The sequence below is a fragment of the Anopheles arabiensis genome, chromosome X (genome assembly GCF_016920715.1).
Source record: "Anopheles arabiensis isolate DONGOLA chromosome X, AaraD3, whole genome shotgun sequence".
NCBI lineage: Eukaryota > Metazoa > Arthropoda > Insecta > Diptera > Culicidae > Anopheles > Anopheles arabiensis.
In genome coordinates, this window is record NC_053519.1 from 605,118 (window position 1) to 630,538 (window position 25,421).

At 50.7% G+C, this 25,421-nt stretch overlaps 2 protein-coding genes across 3 annotated transcripts in view; one reads left to right on the forward strand and one right to left on the reverse strand.

The window, feature by feature from the left end:
- Positions 1-11,628, reverse strand: part of LOC120906846 (membrane-associated progesterone receptor component 1-like) — a 28,568-nt gene extending 16,940 nt beyond the window's left edge. The window contains exons 1-2 of one of the 2 annotated variants that reach the window (XM_040318932.1): positions 10,787-11,628; positions 7,530-7,980 (exon numbers count right to left, since the gene is read on the reverse strand). In XM_040318932.1, the coding sequence (XP_040174866.1) occupies positions 7,530-7,860 (331 nt within the window). In that variant the 5' untranslated portion in view covers positions 7,861-7,980; positions 10,787-11,628. Of the gene's footprint in view, positions 1-7,529; positions 7,981-9,012; positions 9,600-10,786 lie in introns of those variants that run through there. The other variant, XM_040318931.1, reaches the window with a different exon arrangement.
- Positions 11,629-12,974: 1,346 nt separating this feature from the next.
- On the forward strand, positions 12,975-24,919 carry LOC120906182 (septin-2). The gene is given in 7 exon segments (XM_040317683.1): positions 12,975-13,292; positions 20,049-20,783; positions 21,807-22,040; positions 22,043-22,241; positions 22,312-22,628; positions 22,709-22,944; positions 23,029-24,919. Coding segments are annotated over 6 exon segments (1,077 nt in total). The 5' UTR covers positions 12,975-13,292; positions 20,049-20,776; the 3' UTR covers positions 23,113-24,919.
- Positions 24,920-25,421: the final 502 nt, after the last annotated feature.

Sequence of the window (25,421 nt, forward strand, 5' to 3'; positions counted from 1 at the left end):
AGCGTGGTGTGAGCAGACAGCGCAGGAAGTTTAAATCCCCACCTGAAGAGGGCAGCACCTCGTTAAATTACCCGCGAACAGGGCTGTTGACCCAACACCCGAAAACCCGAAGCGTGCGCCATCGCGAAACCGGGAATATGCTGGTCATGGTCAGTAGCATTCGACAGCGGGAATAAAGCGACCAAATTTTTAAGGGCTGCAATTTAAGCATATTTTTCGAAGTGCAATAAAGTTCAATCCTGTGAAAAAGTACGAACATTCCACGCGACTTTCTTCGAGCTGCTAACAAAGCTTAAAAATTTGCGATAAAATTTAAATTTGCGATTTTTTTTACGCGAAACCGTTCTACTAATACGCGAAGCGAGATGTCCGCAGAAGACAAGAGGAAAGACTGTCTCGCGTGTGATGGTGAAAATGGTGAAGATGATATGGTGCAGTGCGGATCATGTGAAAAATGGTCCCATTTTAGTTGTGCGAAAGTGTCGTGGAGCATCCAGGATAAGGAGTGGGCCTGCAAACCTTGCCGGAAGGCCAAATCCGCGGAGCAAGCGAGCGCGGATCCAATTGGTGAGGGGGCAGTGACGTGCAAGCCAAGCCAACGGCGCGAATTACGTTCGACGCGACAGCGAGAGTTACGCCCTGCGCAAAGATGCGACTTACTTTCGACGCAAGAGTTTGAGGCGACGCAACGGGACGGCGAGACGGGAGTGAATTTCGATGGCAAACCAGCAACGTCTCGAGCCCAGCGATCCGGGGCTAGCAAAGCAGGGTCTTCGAAACGCGCGCCATCGACCACAACATCGATGCGTTCAGCGTTAGAGCGCCTCGAGAGAGAGCAAGCTTTGCAGGTCAAAGTACTGATGGCCGAAAAGGAAAAGATCATGGCCGAAGCCAATCTTAAATGTAAGGCCGCGGCATTAGAATTGCAGCAAGAAAGACAACGGAACAGTTTGGCAGCTTCCGAAAGGAATGTCTCGGAACGTTCGGCTGCAAGTGTGGCGATTGATACTGCAAAGTGGCTGCGAGAGCAGCAATTGCAAAAATTGCAAGTTGATTCCAGCGAGAAGCCATTGCAGCAGAATGGGCAGCAATCGGCGTCATTACGCGAGGGAACAATGGCCGCGCCTGAGCGCAACCCAACAACCAACCACATCGCTGCAAGGCAAGTGTGGCCGAAAAAGTTACCAACGTTCACCGGGATACCGCGAGAGTGGCCAAAATTTTACAATTACTTTGTAGAATCCACGAAAGCGTGTGGATTATCGCCAGCGGAGAACGCTGCGCGGTTGGATGAATGTTTAAAGGGGCCAGCACGAGAGGCAGTGGAGGGGTGGCTTGACACACCAACATCTGTCCCCCTTGTGATTAAGACGCTGCAAAGGCTATACGGACGACCGTCGCTTGTAGTTAAAGATCTTTTAGAGAAAATTCGTCGTATAGCACCCCCTAGGCCGGAGCATTTAGACGAGCTCATAACATTCGGGTTAGCAATCCAACATCTGTGCAACCACCTCTCGAACGCGGAATTGAAACACTACCTCGTGAATCCGGAACTGCTAGAAGAGATGGTAGAAAAGTTACCTGCAACGAGAAAGCTGGAATGGGTAAGGTATAGTCGTGAATATCCTTGCCCCACCCTAGAAGAATTCGGTCGGTTCATGGAGGATTTGGTTGACGAAGCTTGCGAGGTGACCAAATACACTCCACCAAAAGCAAGTCAGCCCAAGAGGGTACATCACTCAAACGTACACTCGCAAGCCGAACCGACCCCAGCGAACCTCGAAGAGCCCGTCGCAGCTAGACCTACTTCAACCCAAGAAGGAGCAAACGCGGTAAGGCCATACCAACCACCACCGTGCCACAACTGTGGCGAGACGGACCACAAAGTACGGCAATGCGAGTCGTTCAAGCGCCTGTCCCTAAGCGACCGTTTAGCAGCAGTGAGGCGCTGGAAGTTATGCCACAATTGCTTGACCTATCACGGAGTTAAGCCATGCAGGTCGAGATACACCTGTGGTGTCGAGGGATGCAGAGAGCGGCATCATCGTTTGCTGCACCGGCCAACGCAGTTGACAACGACACAACCGGCACAGTTCCAAATGCACCGAAATGAGTCGCAGACAACTTTGTTTCGTGTCGTGCCCGTCACACTCTACAACGGCGATAACCGGATCGACACACACGCGTTCCTGGACGAGGGATCATCGCTGACGTTCGTGGAATCCAGCCTAGCTGATAGCCTCGGTCTAGAGGGAGTCCCGGAGCCGCTGGAGCTGAGATGGACTGCGAATGTGGAACGCAAGGAGACCACGTCAAGGAAGATCAGCTTGGAGATCTCCGGTCGTGGCGACGAGCGGCGCTATTCTATAGCGGCCGCTCACACAGTAAACGAGCTAAGTTTACCCACAAATCACCTAAATTTCAAAACACTGATAAGTTCTTACCACTACTTGCAGGGTCTACCGGTAAAAGCTTATGAAGATGGAGTGCCCAGGATGCTGATAGGACTTGCCAATGTCGACCTCATGAAGCCGCTAGACACACGATCAGGCCAACCAGGAGAGCCAATCGCGGTTAAGACGGTGCTTGGGTGGGCGATCTACGGCCCTCACGGGGAGGACAAAGATCAGCGACAAGCGGCCACGTGCAACGTGCACAACCTAGTGCGACAGCGTTGCGAAGAGGATGCCGCGCTGAACGAGACACTTCGTCGATATTTCACCCTGGAGGAGACCGGCGTGTCGACATACAGCGAGTTCCTGCCGAAACCCAAGGACGTCGTTCGAGCCAACGATCTTCTCGAACGCACCACAGAGAAGCATGATGGCCGCTTTACCACGGGGTTGCTGTGGAAGTCCGACGAGGTTGATTTCCCCGACAGCCTGACAATGGCGACAAAGCGTCTACATTCTTTAGAAAAGAAGCTCGATAAGGACCCTGCGATGAAACAGTCAGTGCACGAACAGGTACGCATGTACCTGGAGAAAGGGTATGCCCATAAAGCGACCGCAGAGGAATTAGCTTCGGCAGATCCCAAACGAGTATGGTATCTGCCACTTAACATCGTTGGCCACCCGCGAAAACCGGACAAGAAGCGCCTCGTCTGGGATGCGGCGGCCAAGGTGAAAGGCGTGTCGCTCAATACGCAACTGCTGAAAGGGCCGGATCTTCTGGTAGCGCTTCCTAGTGTGCTATGTAGATTCCGACAACGAAAAGTGGCATTTGGCGGGGACATCGAAAAGATGTTCCACCAAATCCAAATAAAAAAAGAAGACACCCACGCTCAGCGGTTTCTCTTCCGTTTCAACCCGCAAGAACACCCACAGACGTACCTGATGGACGTGGCCACATTTGGTGCAGCGTGTTCGCCGTGCTCCGCACAGTACATTATGCACCGCAACGCTGACGAACACGCAGAACAATATCCTGAAGCTGCAGCAGCCATCAAGAAAAATACCTACATGGATGACTACTTTGACAGCTGCGATACGGTCAGCGAGGCACGGCAAAGGTCAATGCAGGTAAAACTCATCCACTCGAAAGCAGGGTTTAACATGCGCAATTGGCTTAGCAACGAGGATGCAGTGCTGGAAAGCTTGTCAGAGGGACCGCGCGAACAACAGCGCGTCATTGACTTCGGGCAGGAGGAAAAATATCCCCGCGTACTCGGGTTGATCTGGGACCCTGTAACCGACTCGTTCAAATTCTCCATGAAGTGGCACGACGAGCTAAAGCCCTTTGCTACAGGAGAAAGACGACCAACTAAGCGCATGGTTTTACGCATTATAATGAGCCTTTTCGACCCGCTTGGCTTGCTAGCTCCAGTCTTGATATTGGGGAGAATCGTCATGCAGGACCTGTGGAGAAGTGGTATGGATTGGGATGCTGAAGTGCAAGAACAAGATTATCAAAAGTGGCAGAATTGGGTAAACCTACTTCCGGGTATCCACGCCCTCAGTATCCCACGGTGGTACTTAGGAAGCAATGTGGAGAAACAACCAGAATCTGTCCAGCTGCACGTTTTCTCGGATGCGAGTGAACAAGCATACGGATGCGCAGCCTACTTCAGGTTCGACATGGGAAGCGAAATACACTGCTCCCTGGTGATGGCACGCAGTAAGGTAGCACCTTTGAAGCACCAGTCGATACCTCGACTTGAACTAGAGGCGGCACTGTTGGGAGCAAGGCTGGCACGAACTGTTTGCGAAAGCCACGATATCAAGGTATCGGAAAAGTTTCTCCACACCGACTCTGAAGTGGTGTTGAGCTGGATTCGATCTCCAACACGCGACTTTAAGCAGTTCGTAGCATGTCGCGTGGGCGAAATAATATCGTTAACTGAGCCAGAGAACTGGAGGCATGTACCTACGAAAGAAAACCCAGCCGACTGTCTTACCAAGCGCTGCCGTGACACCACCATCGAAACCCAAGGTAGATGGCTTAACGGGCCGAGGTTTCTTTACCTACCCAAAGAAGACTGGCCATCACAGAGCGCTGCAGTGAGTACCCTTGAGGAGCGACGGGAATTCCATCTGACACATCACAACGTGTCATGCGATAAACCTGCAATAGATGTCACCCGCTTCTCCAGGTGGAAAAGACTATTGCGAGCAACAGCATATGTGCACCGATTCAGACAAAACTGTCAACGCAAGGCCAAAGGTTTGCCAATAATGTCCGAAAAAGCGACCAATTCTCAGGCATGCCGCATAAAAAGACATGTGCTATCTGATGAGCAGCCAATAAGCACGGAGGAATACCTTAAGGCCGAGCAAACGCTATGGCGCATGGCTCAAAAGGACGCCTTCGATAAAGAGATGAAGGACGTGGGCAACAAAGGCGAAGTGGATCGCTCAAGTCCACTATATGCAGCAACACCAATCCTAGATGAGCAGGGTGTTCTGAGAGTGGATGGTCGGACCGCCAAGGCAAATTTCGCGTCGTACGATACACGATTTCCTGTAATCCTCCCGAATCAGCACCCGATTACGAATTTACTGATCCTCGACTACCACTCGAGATACGGACATGCGAACCGAGAGACAGTGGTAAACGAGATCAGACAGAAGTTCCACATTCCCCATCTGCGAGCAGCTGTTGATAGGTCCGCGAGAAATTGCCAGCGCTGCAAAATAAAAAAGTGTCAGCCCAAAAATCCTCGCATGGCACCTCTTCCGGCTGAAAGACTTACCACACACGTCAGAGCATTCAGCAACACGGGAATCGATTACTTGGGACCGTTAGACGTCGTTAACGGGAGGCGCAAAGAAAAGCGGTATGTAGCCGTCTTCACCTGCCTCGTGACCCGTGCCGTACATCTCGAAGTGGCACATAGCCTCTCCACCACGGCGTGCATTATGGCCATAAGACGATTTATTGGCAGGAGAGGGCCACCCGCAGAAATCTGGTCCGATAACGGTACCAACTTCATCGGCGCCAGCAACGAGCTAAAAAGACAGTTAGCGAACACTCACCATAGCTGCGCGGACACCTTCACCAACGCTAACACAAGGTGGAACTTTAACCCACCATCCGCACCACACATGGGTGGCGTCTGGGAGCGCATGGTGCGCAGTGTCAAGGAAGGGATGAGCGCACTGGACGACGGACGCACCATAAACGATGAGACTCTACTGACAACTTTAGCCGAAGTCGAGTTCCTGATTAATACGCGACCACTCGTGTATCAGCCGCAAGTATCCGATTCAGAAGCACTAACGCCGAACCACTTTCTCCTAGGGCATTCGTCTGGTCTGAAGCAGCACATGCGATCGTGTCCGGATCTTAGCGATGCTTTGAAGAGCAGCTACCAAAGATCCATGGTTCTTGCGGACGGCATATGGGAACGCTGGCTGATGGAGTATTTTCCAACCCTGAACCGTCGGACGAAATGGCGAGCGGAGAATCCATCGTTGCGTGTCGGAGACCTCGTCTTCATCGCGGAAGGACACCGGAAAGATTGGGCACGCGCTCAAGTAGAAGAAGTGTTTACCGGTAGTGACGGCAGAGTAAGGCAGGCGATTGTGCGTACAGCGCAGTGCAAGCGCGTGAAACGGCCAGTAGCTAAGCTAGCTAAGTTGCCAGTAGAGGTTGAAAGCAGGAGTTGAAAGCAGGAGTTGAAGGAAGAAGGTTGATAGGAAGGTTTTCGATGCGAGGTATTAAGTGAATCCGTAGAACTATTGGATCCACGTGGCGGGGGATGTTGGCACGAAAACAAACTAAGAAAAACAAACAACAGGCTGTCACCGAGTGACAGCGAGAACCGAGCTAGATAGAGCGTGGTGTGAGCAGACAGCGCAGGAAGTTTAAATCCCCACCTGAAGAGGGCAGCACCTCGTTAAATTACCCGCGAACAGGGCTGTTGACCCAACACCCGAAAACCCGAAGCGTGCGCCATCGCGAAACCGGGAATATGCTGGTCATGGTCAGTAGCATTCGACAGCGGGAATAAAGCGACCAAATTTTTAAGGGCTGCAATTTAAGCATATTTTTCGAAGTGCAATAAAGTTCAATCCTGTGAAAAAGTACGAACATTCCACGCGACTTTCTTCGAGCTGCTAACAGTATCATTCCAAAGATTCAATCAGATTCATGAATCAGATTTACCCAACACTAGTGTTGGGTTTTATGAATCCTTCGTTTAGATTCATACATATGAATCTTCGGAGATGAGTGATCCGAATCTCGAATCGAATCTCCAAAGATTCAAAAATCTCTAGAGATTTATGAATTTCTGAAGATTCGTGAATCTCCAAAGATGCATGATTCTCTCTGTCCAAGGAATGTCATAAGATTCATGTATCTTCCAAGATTCATGTATTGACATTATTGAATTTGCTTGATCCCATATACTGTGGAACAGTGATCAACTCGCATGACCTAACAACATGCTCGTTGTGGATTCAAACCTTGCATGAACTGTTTCCCTGTAGCAAAACAAACTATCCGACTGTGTTGTATATGCCAAGAAGTCTAGAAAGCCTGTGTAGGGCTGGCATGACCACGTAGGTTGTTACGTCAAGCAGAGGAATAATAAGAACCTCAAGTTCTATGAATCTTTGGAGATTTATGAATCTTTCCAACAGAGATTCCGATTCATTGAATCATTTCAAAGATTGATTCAGATTCGTTAATCTTAGCCAGATTTGCCCAACACTAGTGAAGCACGACTTCTGTTAATCCTTCTGCTTCTAATCCTTGTGTCCATCAAACCAACAATAGCAACAACAAAAAAGCTCTCCTTGATTTTTAACCAACATGAACACCGAAGAAGCATTTCGAAAAAAAAAAAGAAACGCGACCTTGGCTGTGGCTAACGTTAGCCCTCTTCTCCCTCCCTTTGCTGTCCTTCGTTTGCACGGACCTTCTACAAAAAAAAAAGAAGACCCAACACATTCTGCTCCAACATTCATGAGCTGCCGAACCGAGTGTCGTCGCGACGGGCGCGCGCAAATGCGATGCAAATGTGGCACCGGTGCCGACTCGGAAATCGGACCCCCCGCTCCCTGTCCCTGCTGCTGCGCACTTACCTGGCCCGTAGAAAGCCTTGCCCTTCGTCACGTCGTACACGTTGCCGTTGACGGCGGTCAGCACCCGGCCGTCCGGCTGCGTGCCGTCGTACTGCTTCAGCTCGGCCAGCGTAAAGTCGCGCCGGAGCCGGGGCAGCTCGGGCGGCGGCGGCGGCAGCGTGGCCAGCGGCTGGCGTGTCTTGCTCATCTTGTACAGCAGAAACGAGATGATGCAGACCAGGGCGAGGTTCACCGGGCTGCTGACGATCTCGTTCACAATGTCGGACAGCAGAGACCCGCCCACCGTCGCTCCCTTGCCTCCGTCCTGCTGCTGCTGCTGCTCGTCCTGCATGGTGGTGTCGGGGCGGCGGCTGTGGCGAAGCAACAGTTATTGCGGTTACTGCCGGCTGGTGGGTTGATCGGAATGCGTTGCGGGGGAAGCTGGCTGCTGCTGGTGGCCACCGCTCTCGGGCTGCAGGCACAGAGAAGAGAGAGATAGAGTGACAGAGATAGAGCGATGTTGATTGGTGTGTTTCGGCGTTCGGTGGGGCTGGGTGGCCTTAAAGGGTCAACTGGAAATTTTCACTCGAGCTCTCGCGACCGTCTACTGGACCGTACTGACTCGCGGTGGCTGTTTAGACGGACCGCGCACCGGTTGGGCGATTGTGGCGATTCACGCACCACTGAACACTCAACACACATACATACACATACACACTCACACACACACACTTGAGCAATTGTGTGGCGATTTGATAGCGACCCAAAAGGGCACTCGAAGCCGCGCAACTGTCCGCGGCCGCGTGTGTTTGTGTGGTTCGGTGCGTACGCAAGCGGGCGCGCAAGCGAGACAGGGACAGTGTGACGGTTGCGTGCGTTTCGAGTGCCGCTGTCCTTCTCCGTTTGTGTCGCTGCGCTCTCGCTCACTCACACACGCCCGCAAAAGCGTGCCGCCCCGTTTTGATGCCCGAGCTTGTGCCTTTACGTCAAAACGCGAAAACTCGAAGCGGCGCAAGGAAATGACACATCGCGAGACGCAAATAAAAGGGTGTGAGATGTGTAGAGGAGGGGGGGGGGGCAAATTCAACAACGCAACAGACACAACAACAACAACAACAACACCGTTGCGTTCCCTTGTGCGGGAATATTGCTGCTGCAGGAGAAAATCGCCACAGCGCGCCGCGATGCAACCGGCGGCCGTTTGCGCCCAAGGGAACGAAGGGAGCAATAAAAAAAAAAAAGACGAGTCAACTCTCCGGGCACGGAATCCGAGATGCACCTCCGGAATGTGCCCCGTATGCTGGTTTTTGTTGATGGTGTTTGTCGCTTTTTGATTCTCTCTACACCGCCGTACAGGCAGAAACACACGCGCGGAAGCAGTGTGTTTGCCGGAAGTGTTTTCGAGTGCTGCCTTCCCTTACCCTACACCGTATTTTAGTGCATATGTATATATGTATGTGTGTATGATTGTATGTGGCTGTACGTAATATGTTTTCTGGCTCACTCTTTCGCTTCCTGCTTGGCTGAGCCCACGAGCCCCTTCCTTGCGGGAGGGTATCTTCCGGGGTCGGGATAAAACAGTGTAAAAGCTGTTGCCGCTGCTAGTTCCTGCTGGAAAATTACGCGTCAAAATCGCGTACGCACTGCACCCGCTTCTACAATACACACACACACACCACCTATCAACTTTGGGGAATGACACACGCGGATCGCAGTATACACACGCACACGCCTTGCTGGTAGCACGGACGGGAAGCAATTGTTGGCCGCTCGCTGTGCAGTCTGTACACACGATTCGTTGCGCCTCGCTGCCGTAAGCGTATACAAACGCACACACACACACTCACACAACTAGCGACTCGCCACGGTGGTCGCTCTATTCGGTCGCCCGGAAAGCGACGTTAGGCGATTGTTTCCATCGAGGTGCGGAAAAATGTAGTTTGGCAGAGGTAGCAATTGCGGTGGATATATTTCAAACTATTTCCGACGAATATTTTGTGGTCCAATAGCAGCAGTGTGGCCCAAAATAGCTATTTCATCAAGCCTTTGTTGAAAGATCGGCCCGTCTCGCTGTGCAAGTTTGCACAGCGGGAATCGAATTCACCATCGAAAGCTCTAAAGCTTTCCCGTAAAGCTAGCCCACGATTGCCCACCAGATGGCAGTGCAGCGCGGGGAGAACTTTTCAACAGTTCAACTTAAGCCCGGGTTACAGCTCGAGTTAAATTGAACGTGAAATTTGGTGTTTTTTTGCTATAGAAATGACGGGGCCAAATTTTTGTTAACATTTTTGATGACTATCATATATGAAGCCATAGCCCCCAGGGAAGTGCTACTGAATATAAACAAACTAAAAGATGATGGCATAAACATACTAAACAAACTAAAAGATGGGATAGCGAATCGATGCCTTGTGATTGGAATCTCGTCGTCATATATATTTAGACGGACCGCGCACCGGTTGGGCGATTGTGGCGATTCACGCACCACTGAACACTCAACACACATACATACACACACACACACTTGAGCAATTGTGTGGCGATTTGATAGCGACCCAAAGGGCACTCGAAGCCGCGCAACTGTCCGCGGCCGCGTGTGTTTGTGTGGTTCGGTGCGTACGCAAGCGGGCGCGCAAGCGAGACAGGGACAGTGTGACGGTTGCGTGCGTTTCGAGTGCCGCTGTCCTTCTCCGTTTGTGTCGCTGCGCTCTCGCTCACTCACACACGCCCCGTTTTGATGCCCGAGCTTGTGCCGTTACGTCAAAACGCGAAAACTCGAAGCGGCGCAAGGAAATGACACATCGCGAGACGCAAATAAAAGGGTGTGAGATGTGTAGAGGAGGGGGGGGGCAAATTCAACAACGCAACAGACACAACAACAACAACAACAACACCGTTGCGTTCCCTTGTGCGGGAATATTGCTGCTGCAGGAGAAAATCGCCACAGCGCGCCGCGATGCAACCGGCGGCCGTTTGCGCCCAAGGGAACGAAGGGAGCAATAAAAAAAAAAAAAGACGAGTCAACTCTCCGGGCACGGAATCCGAGATGCACCTCCGGAATGTGCCCCGTATGCTGGTTTTTGTTGATGGTGTTTGTCGCTTTTTTGATTCTCTCTACACCGCCGTACAGGCAGAAACACACGCGCGGAAGCAGTGTGTTTGCCGGAAGTGTTTTCGAGTGCTGCCTTCCCTTACCCTACACCGTATTTTAGTGCATATGTATATATGTATGTGTGTATGATTGTATGTGGCTGTACGTAATATGTTTTCTGGCTCACTCTTTCGCTTCCTGCTTGGCTGAGCCCACGAGCCCCTTCCTTGCGGGAGGGTATCTTCCGGGGTCGGGATAAAACAGTGTAAAAGCTGTTGCCGCTGCTAGTTCCTGCTGGAAAATTACGCGTCAAAATCGCGTACGCACTGCACCCGCTTCTACAATACACACACACACACACCACCTATCAACTTTGGGGAATGACACACGCGGATCGCAGTATACACACGCACACGCCTTGCTGGTAGCACGGACGGGAAGCAATTGTTGGCCGCTCGCTGTGCAGTCTGTACACACGATTCGTTGCGCCTCGCTGCCGTAAGCGTATACAAACGCACACACACACACTCACACAACTAGCGACTCGCCACGGTGGTCGCTCTATTCGGTCGCCCGGAAAGCGACGTTAGGCGATTGTTTCCATCGAGGTGCGGAAAAATGTAGTTTGGCAGAGGTAGCAATTGCGGTGGATATATTTCAAACTATTTCCGACGAATATTTTGTGGTCCAATAGCAGCAGTGTGGCCCAAAATAGCTATTTCATCAAGCCTTTGTTGAAAGATCGGCCCGTCTCGCTGTGCAAGTTTGCACAGCGGGAATCGAATTCACCATCGAAAGCTCTAAAGCTTTCCCGGTAAAGCTAGCCCACGATTGCCCACCAGATGGCAGTGCAGCGCGGGGAGAACTTTTCAACAGTTCAACTTAAGCCCGGGTTACAGCTCGAGTTAAATTGAACGTGAAATTTGGTGTTTTTTTTGCTATAGAAATGACGGGGCCAAATTTTTGTTAACATTTTTGATGACTATCATATATGAAGCCATAGCCCCCAGGGAAGTGCTACTGAATATAAACAAACTAAAAGATGATGGCATAAACATACTAAACAAACTAAAAGATGGGATAGCGAATCGATGTCTTGTGATTGGAATCTCGTCGTCATATACCCCATATACAAGAAGGGAGATAGGTTGGACTGGAACAACTACAGGGGTATCACAGTGTTGAATTCTTCAGTATCGTCTTGTCCATCACGTTGAAGAAAAGAAACTATCAAAGAGGATTCCGAAACGGACTCATTCTGAGTCGTCCGGCGTGGTCCAGAATCGTCCGGAGTCGCATGGAGTCGTTCTGAGTCGGCAGGAGTCGACAACTCCGACTCCGGGCGACACCGACTCCAGATGACTCCGAACGATTCCGATTCCGGGCAGAACTAGTGGTTCCAATATAACCGGAGTCAGAAGCTGGAGTTGGATCGGAATCGTGGGTGCGCTACAAAGCGCATATCACAAGTTCACACTGCCTCTAATCGCCGCTTTACCGATGAGAGCGCAGAAGATGACTCTCGAGTAGTGATGGGAAAAATGAAGTTTTTGTCGGAATCGATTCCGGCTAGCTCCGCAGTTTTCTGGAATCGATTCCGGATAGTAGGTTCGGAATCAGTTTTCGGAATCGATTCCGGAATCGGCTCCGGAATCGGCTCGAATTGATTCCAGAATCGGCTCCGAATCGGCCGGAATCGACTCCGGAATCGGCTCCGGAATCGGAATCGGTTCCGGAATCGAAGTCTGCTCTCGAATCGGAGATGGCTCATAAATTAGAATCGGCTACCAAACGGAGTCAGTTTCGGCATCGCCATAAAAAAGGCGTTTGAGTCCAATCATATCGTATTGATAACCGCAAAAATCCAAATTTACTTGTAAAAGATCCATTCACATGGAAATTCCCGGACTGATTTCGCTCCGGAGTCAACACCGGAATCGGCTCCGGAGCCAACTCCGGAATCGGCTCCGGAATCGGCTCCGGAATCGGCTCCGGAATCGACTCCGGAATCGATTCCGGAATCGGCTTCGGAATCGGCTTCGGAATCGGAATCGATTCCAGCATCGGAATCGGCTCCGGAATTGATTCCGAACACGGAATCGGAATCGGGTAGGTCCGATTCCGAGCTCCCACCACTACTATCGAGCGCGCGCGCGCGCGATAGAGAGTGTTAGGCGAGCTGCACCTTTGCTGGATGTTAAAAGAAGAGAGACAGCGCCCGGTCGCAGTTGGAGTGAGCGTGAGAAGGTGAAAACAAAAGTCGGAGATAGCGAGCGAACCACCCCAGTGCGGGCTTTCCTGTGTGTACGTATGCTCGCGTGTATGTGTGCGCGCTGCTGTGTGTGGGCGAGTGTGTGTAGACCGTTAGTTTTTCGTCTTTCCCTTCGCTGCGAACGCTCAATTTGCTGCGAATTGATTTCATTGAAGGTCCAGCTCGAAACCAGGCACGGTGTTGGGCGGTTGACGTGCTCCCGTGCGTGAGAGGGCGTTTTGTTGTCGTCCCGCGACGGTTGACCGTTTTCGAAGATAGCCGAACGGAAGGTACTGTGGAGAACGTGAAGCAAAAAAAAGGTTATTACTTGCTCGAGTGGAATTTAAATAGTTGTGCCCTAATCGTGTCGCAATCTAATCAGCACCGTTTTTTTATTGTCGTTGTTGTATCACCACTGGTTCGTTCGTGTTGGATTCGTAAGGTTCGTACGTGTGTCTGTGTGTACTTGTGCATAGTTGTGGCAGTGGAAGCAAATGATTAGCCGTGGACGAAAATGGTCTCATCTCTACTTCCGTGCGTGCGCAATCAAACCGTGTGGGACGAGACCCCGACCCACGGGGTCACTGTTTGCTGCAGATTTTGTTACACCAAGGTGACGCTGGGATGCATCCAAAGTGAAGGGTGCCGATGCACCTGGCGCTCGCTACGTCATTCGGTCGACACCGGTAACAGGCATCCGATAGCCCGCCCGTCATCTCCGGACGCAAACATTTCAAGGTGTTAGAGCGATGTACACAGCATCCCTCTCCCGCCCCCAAGCATTGCAATCAACCCCTAACCCCACGACGCCTGCCAAGTGCAGCACAGTACGATGAGCAATACACGCTACAACGACGGGGGTTGCACAGCGTGCACACTCAGAGGAATCATGATTTAGCATTGGAAGCAGCATTTCTAGTGGCGCTGCTGTAAGCAACCCATTCGGGAAGCAGGTAGAGGTCCTAAGGTACCATATGCGAATGTTGCTAGAGCAGGCAATTTGAGGATGTTCCATTAGGGAGCACTTGGGAGGATTATTCGTATCTTGCTGCTCAAGCTAGCCAATTTTTGGAATTTGAAGAACGGCAATTGAACATCTTTGGAGCATTAATGGCCATCAAAGGCAGCATCTGAAGATCATGAATGAAGGGGCTATTTCTTCAGCTTGGCTTGCTGTCGGAAGCTTTCAAAGCAGGTTGTTTGGGCATTGTTCGGGAAGCGAGCCGTATCTTCCGTATGCGAATATGGCAGGAACATGAAGAATGCGAAGAAATTCAATGCTGGGAGTTGAACCTTTCGGGCAGAGGAGCAATTTGAAAATATTCCGCCGATACAGAGGCGTACCAGGTGAAGACGGGATGATCTTCGACGTGAGCTCGGGACTTATTGCACCTGTTTCTGTACTCCAATCAAACTCGCACTTCAAAATCCTGCTCGCCCCACTGGAGCCAGCTGGGGGGCGAGGAATTTGAGCTCCCACGATTTTGTTCCTGTTTTTTTGCTTTTTGCTTTGTTTTTTGTTTTGGAGGGGGTGCAGAGCAGGAACGGGGGAATATTTTGGCGTTCCGCTTTTTCTTACTCTTGCTTCGGGCGCCCAATCCGACCCGGCTGGAGCGTACGTGTTTGGAAAACACGTGCAAACAAAGGCGAAAATCAATGCTCCCGAAAGCCGTTTCTATCTTCCTTCTGCCTTTCTGCGCTTATCGTGGATAGGCTTGGAAGTGGGAGGGGCGAGGGTGGGTACGGTGCCCGGGGTGCGGCTCTCCAGCGCATAGAAATCGTTTCTATTGGGGGGTGAACCCGTTTTTGTTGAAGCAACTGATCGACGAAGGGAAGTACGGCGCGAAGCGTGTTTGTGTGTAGAGGAAGCCTAAATAAAAATGTAAAATAATAAAAAAAGCACACACACACACACACACACACAAACACATGCACACGCACAATACATGGGAAGCTATATTTATCAGCCCCAAACATGGCGTGTGTGTGTGTGTGATGAGGAACTGGGTAGTAAACGGGCGGGAATCTATTGGTTCGCCGACCGCCGAGAGGGGGATGGGCCGCCATGCTGGGAAGCCCTCCCGAATATGAAAAAACGGGGTAACGCAATACGCGCAACAGGTTGGAGTTCCAAATCGAACCGATTGGGCTGTACAATGGCCCTCCACCCCTCTACCAGGTATGTTGGTATCAAAAGAAAATCAAGAGAGATAGAAAACACACACACACACACACAACACAAGGTTTGGTCAGGTGGCAAAAAATAAAAAAATAAAAAAACAAGCCAAGGCAAAACGGGAACCCGCACGACCCGTTAGCGGAAAAGTGTGCGGCCCGTGCCGGCCTGTTCCGGAGCCGTTCGGGCTTGGACACCGTCTTTAAAGGGGCCACCGCTCCCTGCAAGCGGGTTTGGAATTTGGAACGGTTTTGGTATGCGTTCAAAATAATGCGTCCCTCGCTAGTGCGTTGAAGGTTTTTTTTTTTTTCTAGGTCGCCTTGTCTTACTGGGACAAGATGCGCCGACAAACCAAGATAGTTTTGTTTTAAATATTGTTTTCGCGTTCACTAGCGAATCGAATTTCTTCGAGTTGCATCAATGGTATGGGGCAAATACTGTCATCTAGCTATTTTTTCCTTTTTCTAAGACTGTGAGCAAAACCGACAAAGCACTAACACACATAGTGCCTGACTGACTCGCCAATGATTCATCCAGAAAGGTGAACAACGACAACGGTGGATGCTGGCAACAATGGGCGCGAAAGGGTGCGTCGGCAGATCACGCCCCCGTTAGCTAACACGGCACGGGAAACGGCGGTCAAGGGCTTCCAGTTCCGGTTTCTGAGCTAACGCTATTGCTAGCGCGGCCATGGTGCGATACTGCGTTGCTTCCGCAAGTGTCACAGAACGTGAGACACACGGGCGTCTTCCATCCCTAATCAGGCACACGGCGTGTGGCTAGGGGAAGTGTCTGTCGCGGTGAAAAAAAAAAGCCGTCATCTTGCGGGAGCCACCCCGGTGATAATAATGGCTGGCACGAGCTGTCCGCCGACCGGTTAGCTGTTACGCCATTGTCTTTAGCGGTTCGCTTGATTACGGACGATTTCGTTCGGTTTGTTCGACCTCCAAACATCAATTCCGGTCCCAGCAATCGATAACATGCACAGCCCCGGTATCGCACGGTTCCGATTTGTTGTTTCCTTTTCTCTTTGGTTGTTTTTTTCTTCTTATTTTTGTTTTTGCAAATGCAAATTAAAGCACGACACTTTCCGTTGGGCTCGATGGTACCGTGTTCCACCCACAGCACAATACAGCAAGGCACAAAAAATGGCTGGAAAAGCACTCAACAACTGATATGCAAGCACTGCACGACAAGCAGCAGGGTGGCACAGCGTAAAGGGTTTGGGGTTTAGGTAGGCAAGGATGGAGGCTTTACGGTATGGGTGGGAAATGAAAGCAAAACCTGAGCTAAAAGTAGAGGAAATAAATTTTCCTCAAATGCATGTTCCCCCCCCCTTTCCTTCCCACCCCTACCAAACTTCGGGTGAGCAGCAAACGTTTTTGCTTCTTCTGCCACCGGTTCGAAGCCGCGGCCAATCACCATCATCATCACCACCGCCAACATCATCGGGCGGTTAACGATGGGCGGCCAGCTGAGCTGATTCTATCCCATTAGCAACCGCTTAAGGTGGATTGTATCGGGCGGGAGTGTGTATTTTGTTGTTGTCTTTCTTTCTTTCTCCCACTGAATGTATGCGCTGGGTTTATTGCCTTTCTTCCTGTGGTGTATTTTGTTCCTTCACCCGTGGGGGTGGGAGGTGTTTTTTTTTTTGAAGAAAAACTTTCCTCACTGTTGGCTTTGGTGCCAAGAGGGTATTTTGCTTTCGCCCGATGCCCCCATGAAATCCATACCGGCACACATTATTAAGCTGTCAAGCAAACTAAGTGCGAGACAAAAACATTAATCAGATAATGGCATCACCTTCATTGGCATCATAATTAGTCAAGCCATGTCATACTTCTATCGAATTGGTACGTCTGCTGCCAGCTGGCATATTGTTTGCCAGAGCACACTATGGTTCAACTTAAACGCTCTGTGATCGGTTTGGCTTCGTGTAGCAGTGGTAACGCGGTCGGCCTCCTGCACCGCACGTCGTGGGTGCAAATCTCGGTCATATCGCGTTTAAAAACAGCTGTCGCCGCCCTGGTTTTCCTGATCCTCAATTTAGTAGCAGGGAAGAGCGTTTAGAAAATAGGAACATTATTATCTCTCTATTTTTGAGAGCAACTGATGCGAATGGCGCAAGGGAGATGCACTTTAAATAAACCGAAAAAAAGGAATTGGACCAAGAATAGATATGGCGGCAGCATGCAAGTTGTGTGTTCGGGTTGGCAGGGGGAGTGGGGAAGTAAGACGCGCACGCAGGCTGGAACAAAAATAGCGAAAATAGGCGGCAAAAGGTCTCTTTTAAAAGCCGGTCTTTAAAAGAGGATCATCCAACATGAGAGATCGCTGCTGCGGCCCTTCCACCATCTCCCTCTGCAGCGCTGCCCAGTGCCGATGCTGAATGAAGCTGATTTAATTGTCCGTGTACCCATTTCTCCACATGCCGATCCGCAGCACTCCGGGGTTCGTCATTAAGCACGTTATAGCAAAATGGTATATATTTAGGTGCCCCGGCGATATATTGTTTTCATGGTGGCGTGGAGGACCGTTCCACTTCTAGCCCGATGGTGGAGGTACCTTGCACAACGTTCCACAAGAGGTTTGGATCGGATTGGGTTTGTTTTTTTTTTGTTTCTCCCAGGGAAACTTTTTGGGTGATGGATTCACCAGATAAACTTAGCTTATGTGTGAGTGTGTGTAGTTTTTTTCATTCATCTTTTAATTTCCATGGGGTGAAAGTGGAGAAATGAATCGATTGTGAAAATTAAAAACCGTTCAGCAACACACATTTATGTTGCGATTGATGGTGATTGTTTGCTACTCCACTGCCTTCACTTCCTTTACTTACTGTTGTTGTTGCTTTTTTTTGGGAATGTTGTAATGATTTCTCTCGATCGGAATAAACTGACACGGTTCCAACTCCAACTCGAAACGATACGAAGCCCTTCGGCCCTTAAGGTTGAATGGAGTTGATGCGTTTTCCCTGCTGCAGCCAACTGCGTACATCTATAAATAATCAAACGTACGAAAGTGAATTGAATTAGTTCGGTTCCGGTACCAGAAAAACAAACCTGCCAACGAAAGGGCAAAGTGAAATTCAATTATAGCGAATCGTGTTTAAGAAGTTGCCCATTTTTTGTTTTGCTTCATTTAGAAACGATCAGCAGTTTTCAAATCAAACCGAAGAAGGCTTTAAAATTTCTCAAGTTCTTTAAATTGTGGATGGATGTTTAGAACCTTCTTTCTAACATCTCGTCATACATTGGCGTGTCATGCTCTCTTAAGCTGTAAGCGAAGAAATTTCTCGTGTTCTAGCTTTTCCAACTCATCGTGTCAGGTTCTAAAGTGCATTGACTTTACAACTGCATGTTTCATTTTCTGGATCTCGGAAGGATGTTTTGAAATGTCTAAAGATTAATAACTGTCTTTAAGAGTTCATGTGCATGGCGACAGTGGCGGATTTAGGATGTTGGGGGCCCTAAGCGTTAAAAGGAGTGGAGGCCCCCCGGTTGGTGTCGAGCGGGGGGGGGGGGTGCATATGGTTGCATTAGGTTTTGAATCAAACACACTTCAATGGTTTTGGCGGGGGGGGGGGAGGGGTACTCAGAATCCTTGTACTGGGCTGTTTATGAGACCCTTCATCCATGGGGCCCCTAACTAGCACAGAAGCTCTTGCTGAGACTACTGTACACATTGTTCTATATGCTGGAATTTCCTTACACGGGGCCCCTACATTGACGGGGCCCCCCGCGGCCGCTCAGTCCGCGCACCGTTAAATCCGCCACTGCATGGCGATAGACTTTTACTACCGTCATTGAACATGTCACTCATAATCTTTCAGACACTTCCACCACAGATGTCTGCTATTCCGTGAATACACTAGAACTTGGTTCGCTTGGTCAGATGTACGCTTCAAGTCCAAAAGTTGCTGGAGTAGTTCCAATTTCTACGCGTAAGCTGGGTGACATCATATTCTCAAGATTCTTTCAAATGCGCCAGTAGAAAGACATTCTATTGGACAGGTGCCTAGGTTCATAGACTTTTAGGTTGTTGGAATCCTGGTATCGATGCTTTTGTATGTCTCTGTTGGGAATGGGGAAGATAAGGCTACAGGCAATGCATTTCATAGTGACAGCTCTCAGCTATGCTTTCAAGATACTGGAAACAGTACCTCAGAAGTAACTTCCTCATGCCCGCAATCATCGTAGGCTCCTCGAGTAGAGCGAATTTCCAATAGTTCTAATCCAATGTCTACAATCTCTAGTAACATGTGCACGGCAAGCGCACTTAACGTTCAAGATTGCTTCAAAACTAAAGATATTCAAACTATCCAACACGATCCCATCTTGTGCCGTCCAGGCTGTTGCCTGGTCCTAAGGAGCGGCACGCCACGGCGAACCTTTTCTCACCCTCGTCTACTGTTGGTGCCGTTTGGACGCGTGCAAGGCTTGTTGTTTGTAAATATTTTCCAGCTCCCACACAGCAAACCGCTCGGTCTCACCCAGCCCGCTAGCAACCACGGTTCATCAAACTCCCTACCGTACCGAGGATATCGCAAGGCGCAGAGGGCCCGAAAAAAAGGGATAATGCACACGCACGCACCACCGTTGTTGTGCGTTGACGTTCGGTTGTGTAAGGGTGTGTGTGTGTGTGTGATGGGCGGTGGAAAATTGCGCACGCGCTAGGGCTAGCGACACGAGCGAGCAACACACAAACCCCACAGGATGTGTGGTGCCGTTCGCATCCGTTTTTGCCGTCATCACTCTCGCGAGCTGCTCTTGCTGCGAGTTGCTCTCGCGCGCGCTCTCGTATCCGTTTGCTTTTGTGCAGCTTGTAAAAAGGGAGTGTTATCGCGGGTGTGCGTGTTTGTGTACGTGTTTTCCCTCTGTAAGAGCGGCGAGGGCTTTTCCTACCAGCAACCAACCTAACCAGCGGCAGGATAATTGTCACTCAGAGCGAACCGAGCGAGTGTACGTGCAGCGTGAGAGCAGTGCTAGCCCTGCTAATGTTTTCTTTCTTCTCCCACCGATGCAGTTTTCAAACCCACCAGGATTTCCACCACCCAAGCGAAACGTGGCCGTGAGTGAAAAAGGTAAACGGTAGCCAGCAGCAGCAGTAACAACAACAAAACCACATAAGTCGGTCACGAAAAACTCTGTTGTGCTTCCAAGGTTTGGGATTTTATTTGTGTGTGGCCTAATGCCTCCCTGGGACGCGCCTAGGTGGTGCAGTGTGAATGTGCGCGTGTGACCAGTGTGTGGTGCGAACACTAGTGATGATTTAGACGCGCCATCGAACCGCCCTGCAGAGTCGCCCAGTGCAGTGGACGCGGATGGGACGGCGAGTCCAGAACGCCACCAACGCCGCGCCCCGGTTGCGAACGTCCCGGGCCCCTTTCGAGCCGATTCCGCCCTGCCGGAATTGCGGTACGAGCGCCTCGCCCCGGACGAAACCACTGCAACCAAACAAACTCAAACGACAGCGTGCAGAAACGGCCATCAAGCAGCAGCAGTAGCAGTAGAAGACCTGGGACAATCAACGGGACAGTGGGAACGCGTTGGGACGGGTTGGTCCGAAACAGAAAAGCAACACGTACGCGCCTAGTCTGCGTGTCCCCCAGTGCAGAACGGTGTGTGTGTGTGTGTGGGGGAGTGTGAGAGAGACAGAGGTAGAGGAGGGCGGGGGTAAAGTAAAGGAAACCAGACACCAGAGGCTCTCAACACCACGTCCACGGAATACGGAAGCGAACGACGGACAGCGCAATGGCAGGTAAGTTTGTGTGTGACGTGACGGGTGGATGAGTAACGGGATGGGGATGTCCATACCTGGGCACGGTGTTTACGGGGTGGAGGGTGGGTGTGCTTTCCAGACATTCCAGGTGAGTAGTACATCCGGAGCTAGACTGCTGGCTCGAGCTATGAATACGAGCTCTTCCGTCAGGTTCAAGCGTGTTTGGGAAGATGCTCCAGGAAGTCTAGCCAACTCCCCGGAAGTTCTACCGTTCCCTAGAGCCATTCGTTTTGTTTTGCATTCATGGCCAAATGTTTACAGGTTTCGCTGACGATGGCACACATTTCCGTAAGAGGGTTTCTCGAACGATAGTAACAACTTCAAGAAGGGGAGCTGGATGTGTGTAAATAGGGACAGCACTAGTGTTGGGTAATTCTGGTTCAGATATGTAAAACTGAATGAATCTTTGAAATGATACTATGAATCCGAATCTCAGTTGGAAAGATTCATGAATATATAAAAAATCTTGAATCTAAAAGGTTATAGAGTTTCGAAAGATTCATGAATCTAAAAGATTCTAGAATCTCGAAAGATTCATCAATGTCGAAATATTCATGAATCTCAAATGTTTCATATATCTCGAAAGATCCAAACCTCCGCAGCTACTGCAGTCTGCTTTGTTTTCTTTGTTGTTTGTTGTTGTTTTGCTGAGCAAAAAAAAGGTTAAACCAGGTCCCTCACCATCCATGTCCCGTCCTGTGCGCCTTCGACTCTAAAAAGGTCTAGATTTACGCGGTCGGGCATCTGTCGTGACGTTCGCCGTGTCGTACCAAACACTAATAGGGCTTTAGGTTTCCCGCTGGTCCCGCTCGCCCACCACTAGCGAACCTTGGAATATGGCGGGGATCGAATTCAAACGGGTGTCTGACATTATAAAACAAACAGTGTGACTTGAAGCGATCCCTCCACTCCGCCCCACCCGCTCGGGGTAACTGATCTCGTACCCCCCGGCCGCAGCTTCGAAATATATTTAGATACATATATTTATTTTGCCATCTCCAGAGCGTGATTACATCGGGTTCGCCACGCTGGCGGAGCAGGTGCACCGCAAATCGGTGAAGCGTGGCTTCGAGTTCACGCTGATGGTGTGCGGCGAAACCGGCCTCGGCAAGTCGACGCTCATCAACACGCTCTTCCTGACCGAGCTGTACGCCCAGCGGTCGGTGCCGCCGGTCGAGCAGCGGATCGAGAAGACGACCCGCATCGAGAAGAAGACGCTCGACATCGAGGAGCGGGGGTGAAGCTGCGGCTGACGATCGTCGACACGCCCGGCTTCGGCGACGCGGTCAACTGCGAGGACAGCTGGCGCGTCTGCACGCAGTACATCGACGAGCAGTTCCGCCAGTACTTTACCGACGAGAGCGGGCTGAACCGGCGCAACATACAGGACAACCGGGTGCACTGCCTGCTGTACTTCGTGCCACCGTACGGGCACAGGTAGGGTGTTGATCGAGGCGGTCTCAGCGAATGTTGCGCCTAATGCGCCTTTTCCCCGAATGCGTTACAGCTTGCGCCAGCTCGACATCGATCTGCTGCGGCGGATGCACAAGAAGGTGAACATCATACTGGTGATCGGGAAGGCGGACACGCTCACGCCGAAGGAGGTGAAGGCGCTGAAGGGCCGCATCCTGGACGACATCGAGACGCACGGCATCCAGATCTACCGCTTCCCGGACTGCGACTCGGACGAGGACGAGGAGTTCAAGCAGCAGGACCGCGACCTGAAGGCCAGCCTGCCGTTCGCGGTCGTCGGCAGCAACCAGGTGATGGAGGTGGCCGGCCGCAAGATCCGGTGCCGCCAGTACCCCTGGGGCGTGGTGGATGGTAAGCGGAGCAAGGCAGAGGCAGCTCACCCACATTGGCTCTACATTGGAAATGCTTTCGTTTTTTTTTTTTTTGTGCAGTGGAAAACCCCGAACACAGCGACGTGGTGAAGCTGCGCACGATGCTCATCTCGACGCACATGCAGGACCTGAAGGATACGACGCGCGACGTACACTACGAAAACTATCGCGCCCAGTGCATCTCGCAGATCTCGCAGCACGCGCTGCGCGAGCGCAACAAGCTGAAGCGCGAATCGACCGCCTCGAACCACGAGTTCTCCGACACGGACCGGTTGCTGCTGCAGAAGGATGAGGAGGTAGGGCGTAGATCTGTGTGTGTGTGTGTGTGTGATTGCTGAAAAACAGATTTTGATTCCGATTTTTCCCCCCATCCGTTCTAGATCCGCCGCATGCAAGACATGCTGGCGCAGATGCAGGAAAAGCTAAACTCTACCAGCGTCAACGATTCGGTCATCGATGTTTAGTGCGTGGCAGCAGTGGACGTGGATGCGCTGCCGGACTAGATTGTCAAAACCCCACTCACCCGCTCCATTAATACCCGCCGGTCTCTTGGTCCACGTGGCAGTTTCCCTCGCCAAAGTAAACAAAAAACACAACCTCCATACGCAACGACCAAAAAAAAAACGCCAGCAGACAGGTAGATCTTTTTTGTTTTTTATTTGTTTTTTTTTTCCTGGGAGGGAAAAAAGGGCCACGTGTTCGTGTTCCAACCGACAAACGGAGACGTTAGAAACGTTGCGATAGAGAAAAAAAAGGAAACAGATAGAGAGAGATAGAATGAGAGGAATAAAAGTGTGTAGACTCGTAGACATCCGCCTAGTGGCGGGAAAAGCGCTCCGCCATTCGTAGGATCCGTTCCCGTAGCGAGCGTGTAGCAGCGTTACAGCACACCACAAGTAATACAAATTTAGTCGATTTAACTGGGTAAAAGTATTCGAAGCAAAAACGTTAACATTCGTACCCGCAGTGACAGGCGCTGGACCGAAGATGATCATTATTTAGTTGTACCGCGGTTCGGGTGGTTCGCACAGTTGCGCTGGGTAGTTTCCTGGGCTTCGCTCAACGACAAGACAGTAGGGTTGCCACTACTACGAAAACTATTCATTCCCTTACCAACTCGATTTTCGCGCGCAGTAAGGAAAGCAAACGATAAAACGCGTTGCAACCTTGGTCCGGCTTACGCGTGAAGCAAATTCGACCAAAGAGAGGAACCACGTGGCTAGGACACAGGACCATCAAGCACCACGTGTGTGCCCAATATAGTAAACTTTGTTGGATTGCTTGCTTCACCACACCACCGCCGTTCCGTTTTTGGGTCAGTTTGGAAGTCCAGCCTCCAGTCCAGTGGGCATGCAACCGCCCACATTGCAAGGGAAGGGCATTTGAGCGCTTGTGTGTGTGTGTGTGTGGTGGGCGTTCTTCTCGGAGCGTTATTTTTCCCTTTTTTGTTTGTTTGCTTGTTTTGTAATGTAATTGTAGGCTTAGATATTTGTATACACGACGGTAGAATTAATGCAATTATTTATATGGAAATCGGTAGGCGAGGAAGAGTGGACAACTAGGTCCGGGTGTTGCGTACGGTAAGAGGCTCCCGCCCCCTGACCCACCTCAGTGTTAAGGGCCCGGAAAGCGTTTGCAATCAACCAAAAACCCAAATGTAAGACAACTCAGTTACCACCACCAAAACGGGAGGAAAGAAACACAATTAGTGTGTATGCATGTGTGTGTGAGTGTGTTAGTGGGTTCGAAGAACCTCACTGGACAAAACAAAAAAAGAAAGAAAAATAGAAACAGAAAAGCGCCACGCGAGAGAAGATTCAGCAGGGCAGCTGAGGTAAAGGTCGCGCCGTAAAGCAATCAAAAGTCAAAGAAAGAAGAAAAAATGTCACGCGCGCGCCGCCGTTCACGCAAAACTGTTACGGATATTATAGGTTTCGTGTTTTGTTTTCCTGTTTTCCTTTCGGTTCGGTTCCGATTCAATTTTTAACACGTGTGTACCACCCACAGTATTTCAAGGAAGGGCGCGCGCGCGCGCTCTCGTAGACAGGAGCAGTTCGAATGCAGTCGACAAAATTTCAAAGATACGCTAATTTGTAACCAGTGAACGGGGGGGTGGGAGATGGAGCAAGGGCGCACAGCACGTGCTGTCTGCTGAGCCCAAGTTTTGCTCTCTAAGCTGCCGTGTGTGTAGTTTTTGAAGCAACGGACGGAAACAAAACCCGTAGATTCTCTCTACCAGCAAGCTAAGAAATAAAACACACTCAATACATACACCAGGGCTGCGTTTGGTTGGTGGCGAAAGAAAAGGGCGTTTCGGGGTTAGCGAAAAGAGAAAGTTACTACACCAACATTGCCGCGATGCCCCACGCAGACCGTGGAGTGAGCCATCAGTACTGTAGCCGAGCTAACGATTGGCTGCTTACAACGTAGAGAGAAAAAGGAATGCTTCGCCGAAGAGTGCAGACGAGCACTATCCGAGAAGAATGTAGCGCGCGCCTGCATGCTACGGCATGAAACCCGCCAGAACGTAGCGAACTACAGACTAATGATGGATGAAGTTGGCAAAACTTTGCAGTCGATTCCTATCTGATTCCGATAATTTCGGAATCGATTGCGGAAGGTAGGTCCGCCCAGCATCAACCGGAGACGGTTCGGAATTGTCTCGAGCCATCCAGAATCGCTTGGAGTCGTCCGGGTCGCTACGAGTCGGAGTTGTTTAGAGTTATCCGAAGTTGCCCGGCGCCGTTCGGAGTCGTCCGGTGGCGTCTGGAGT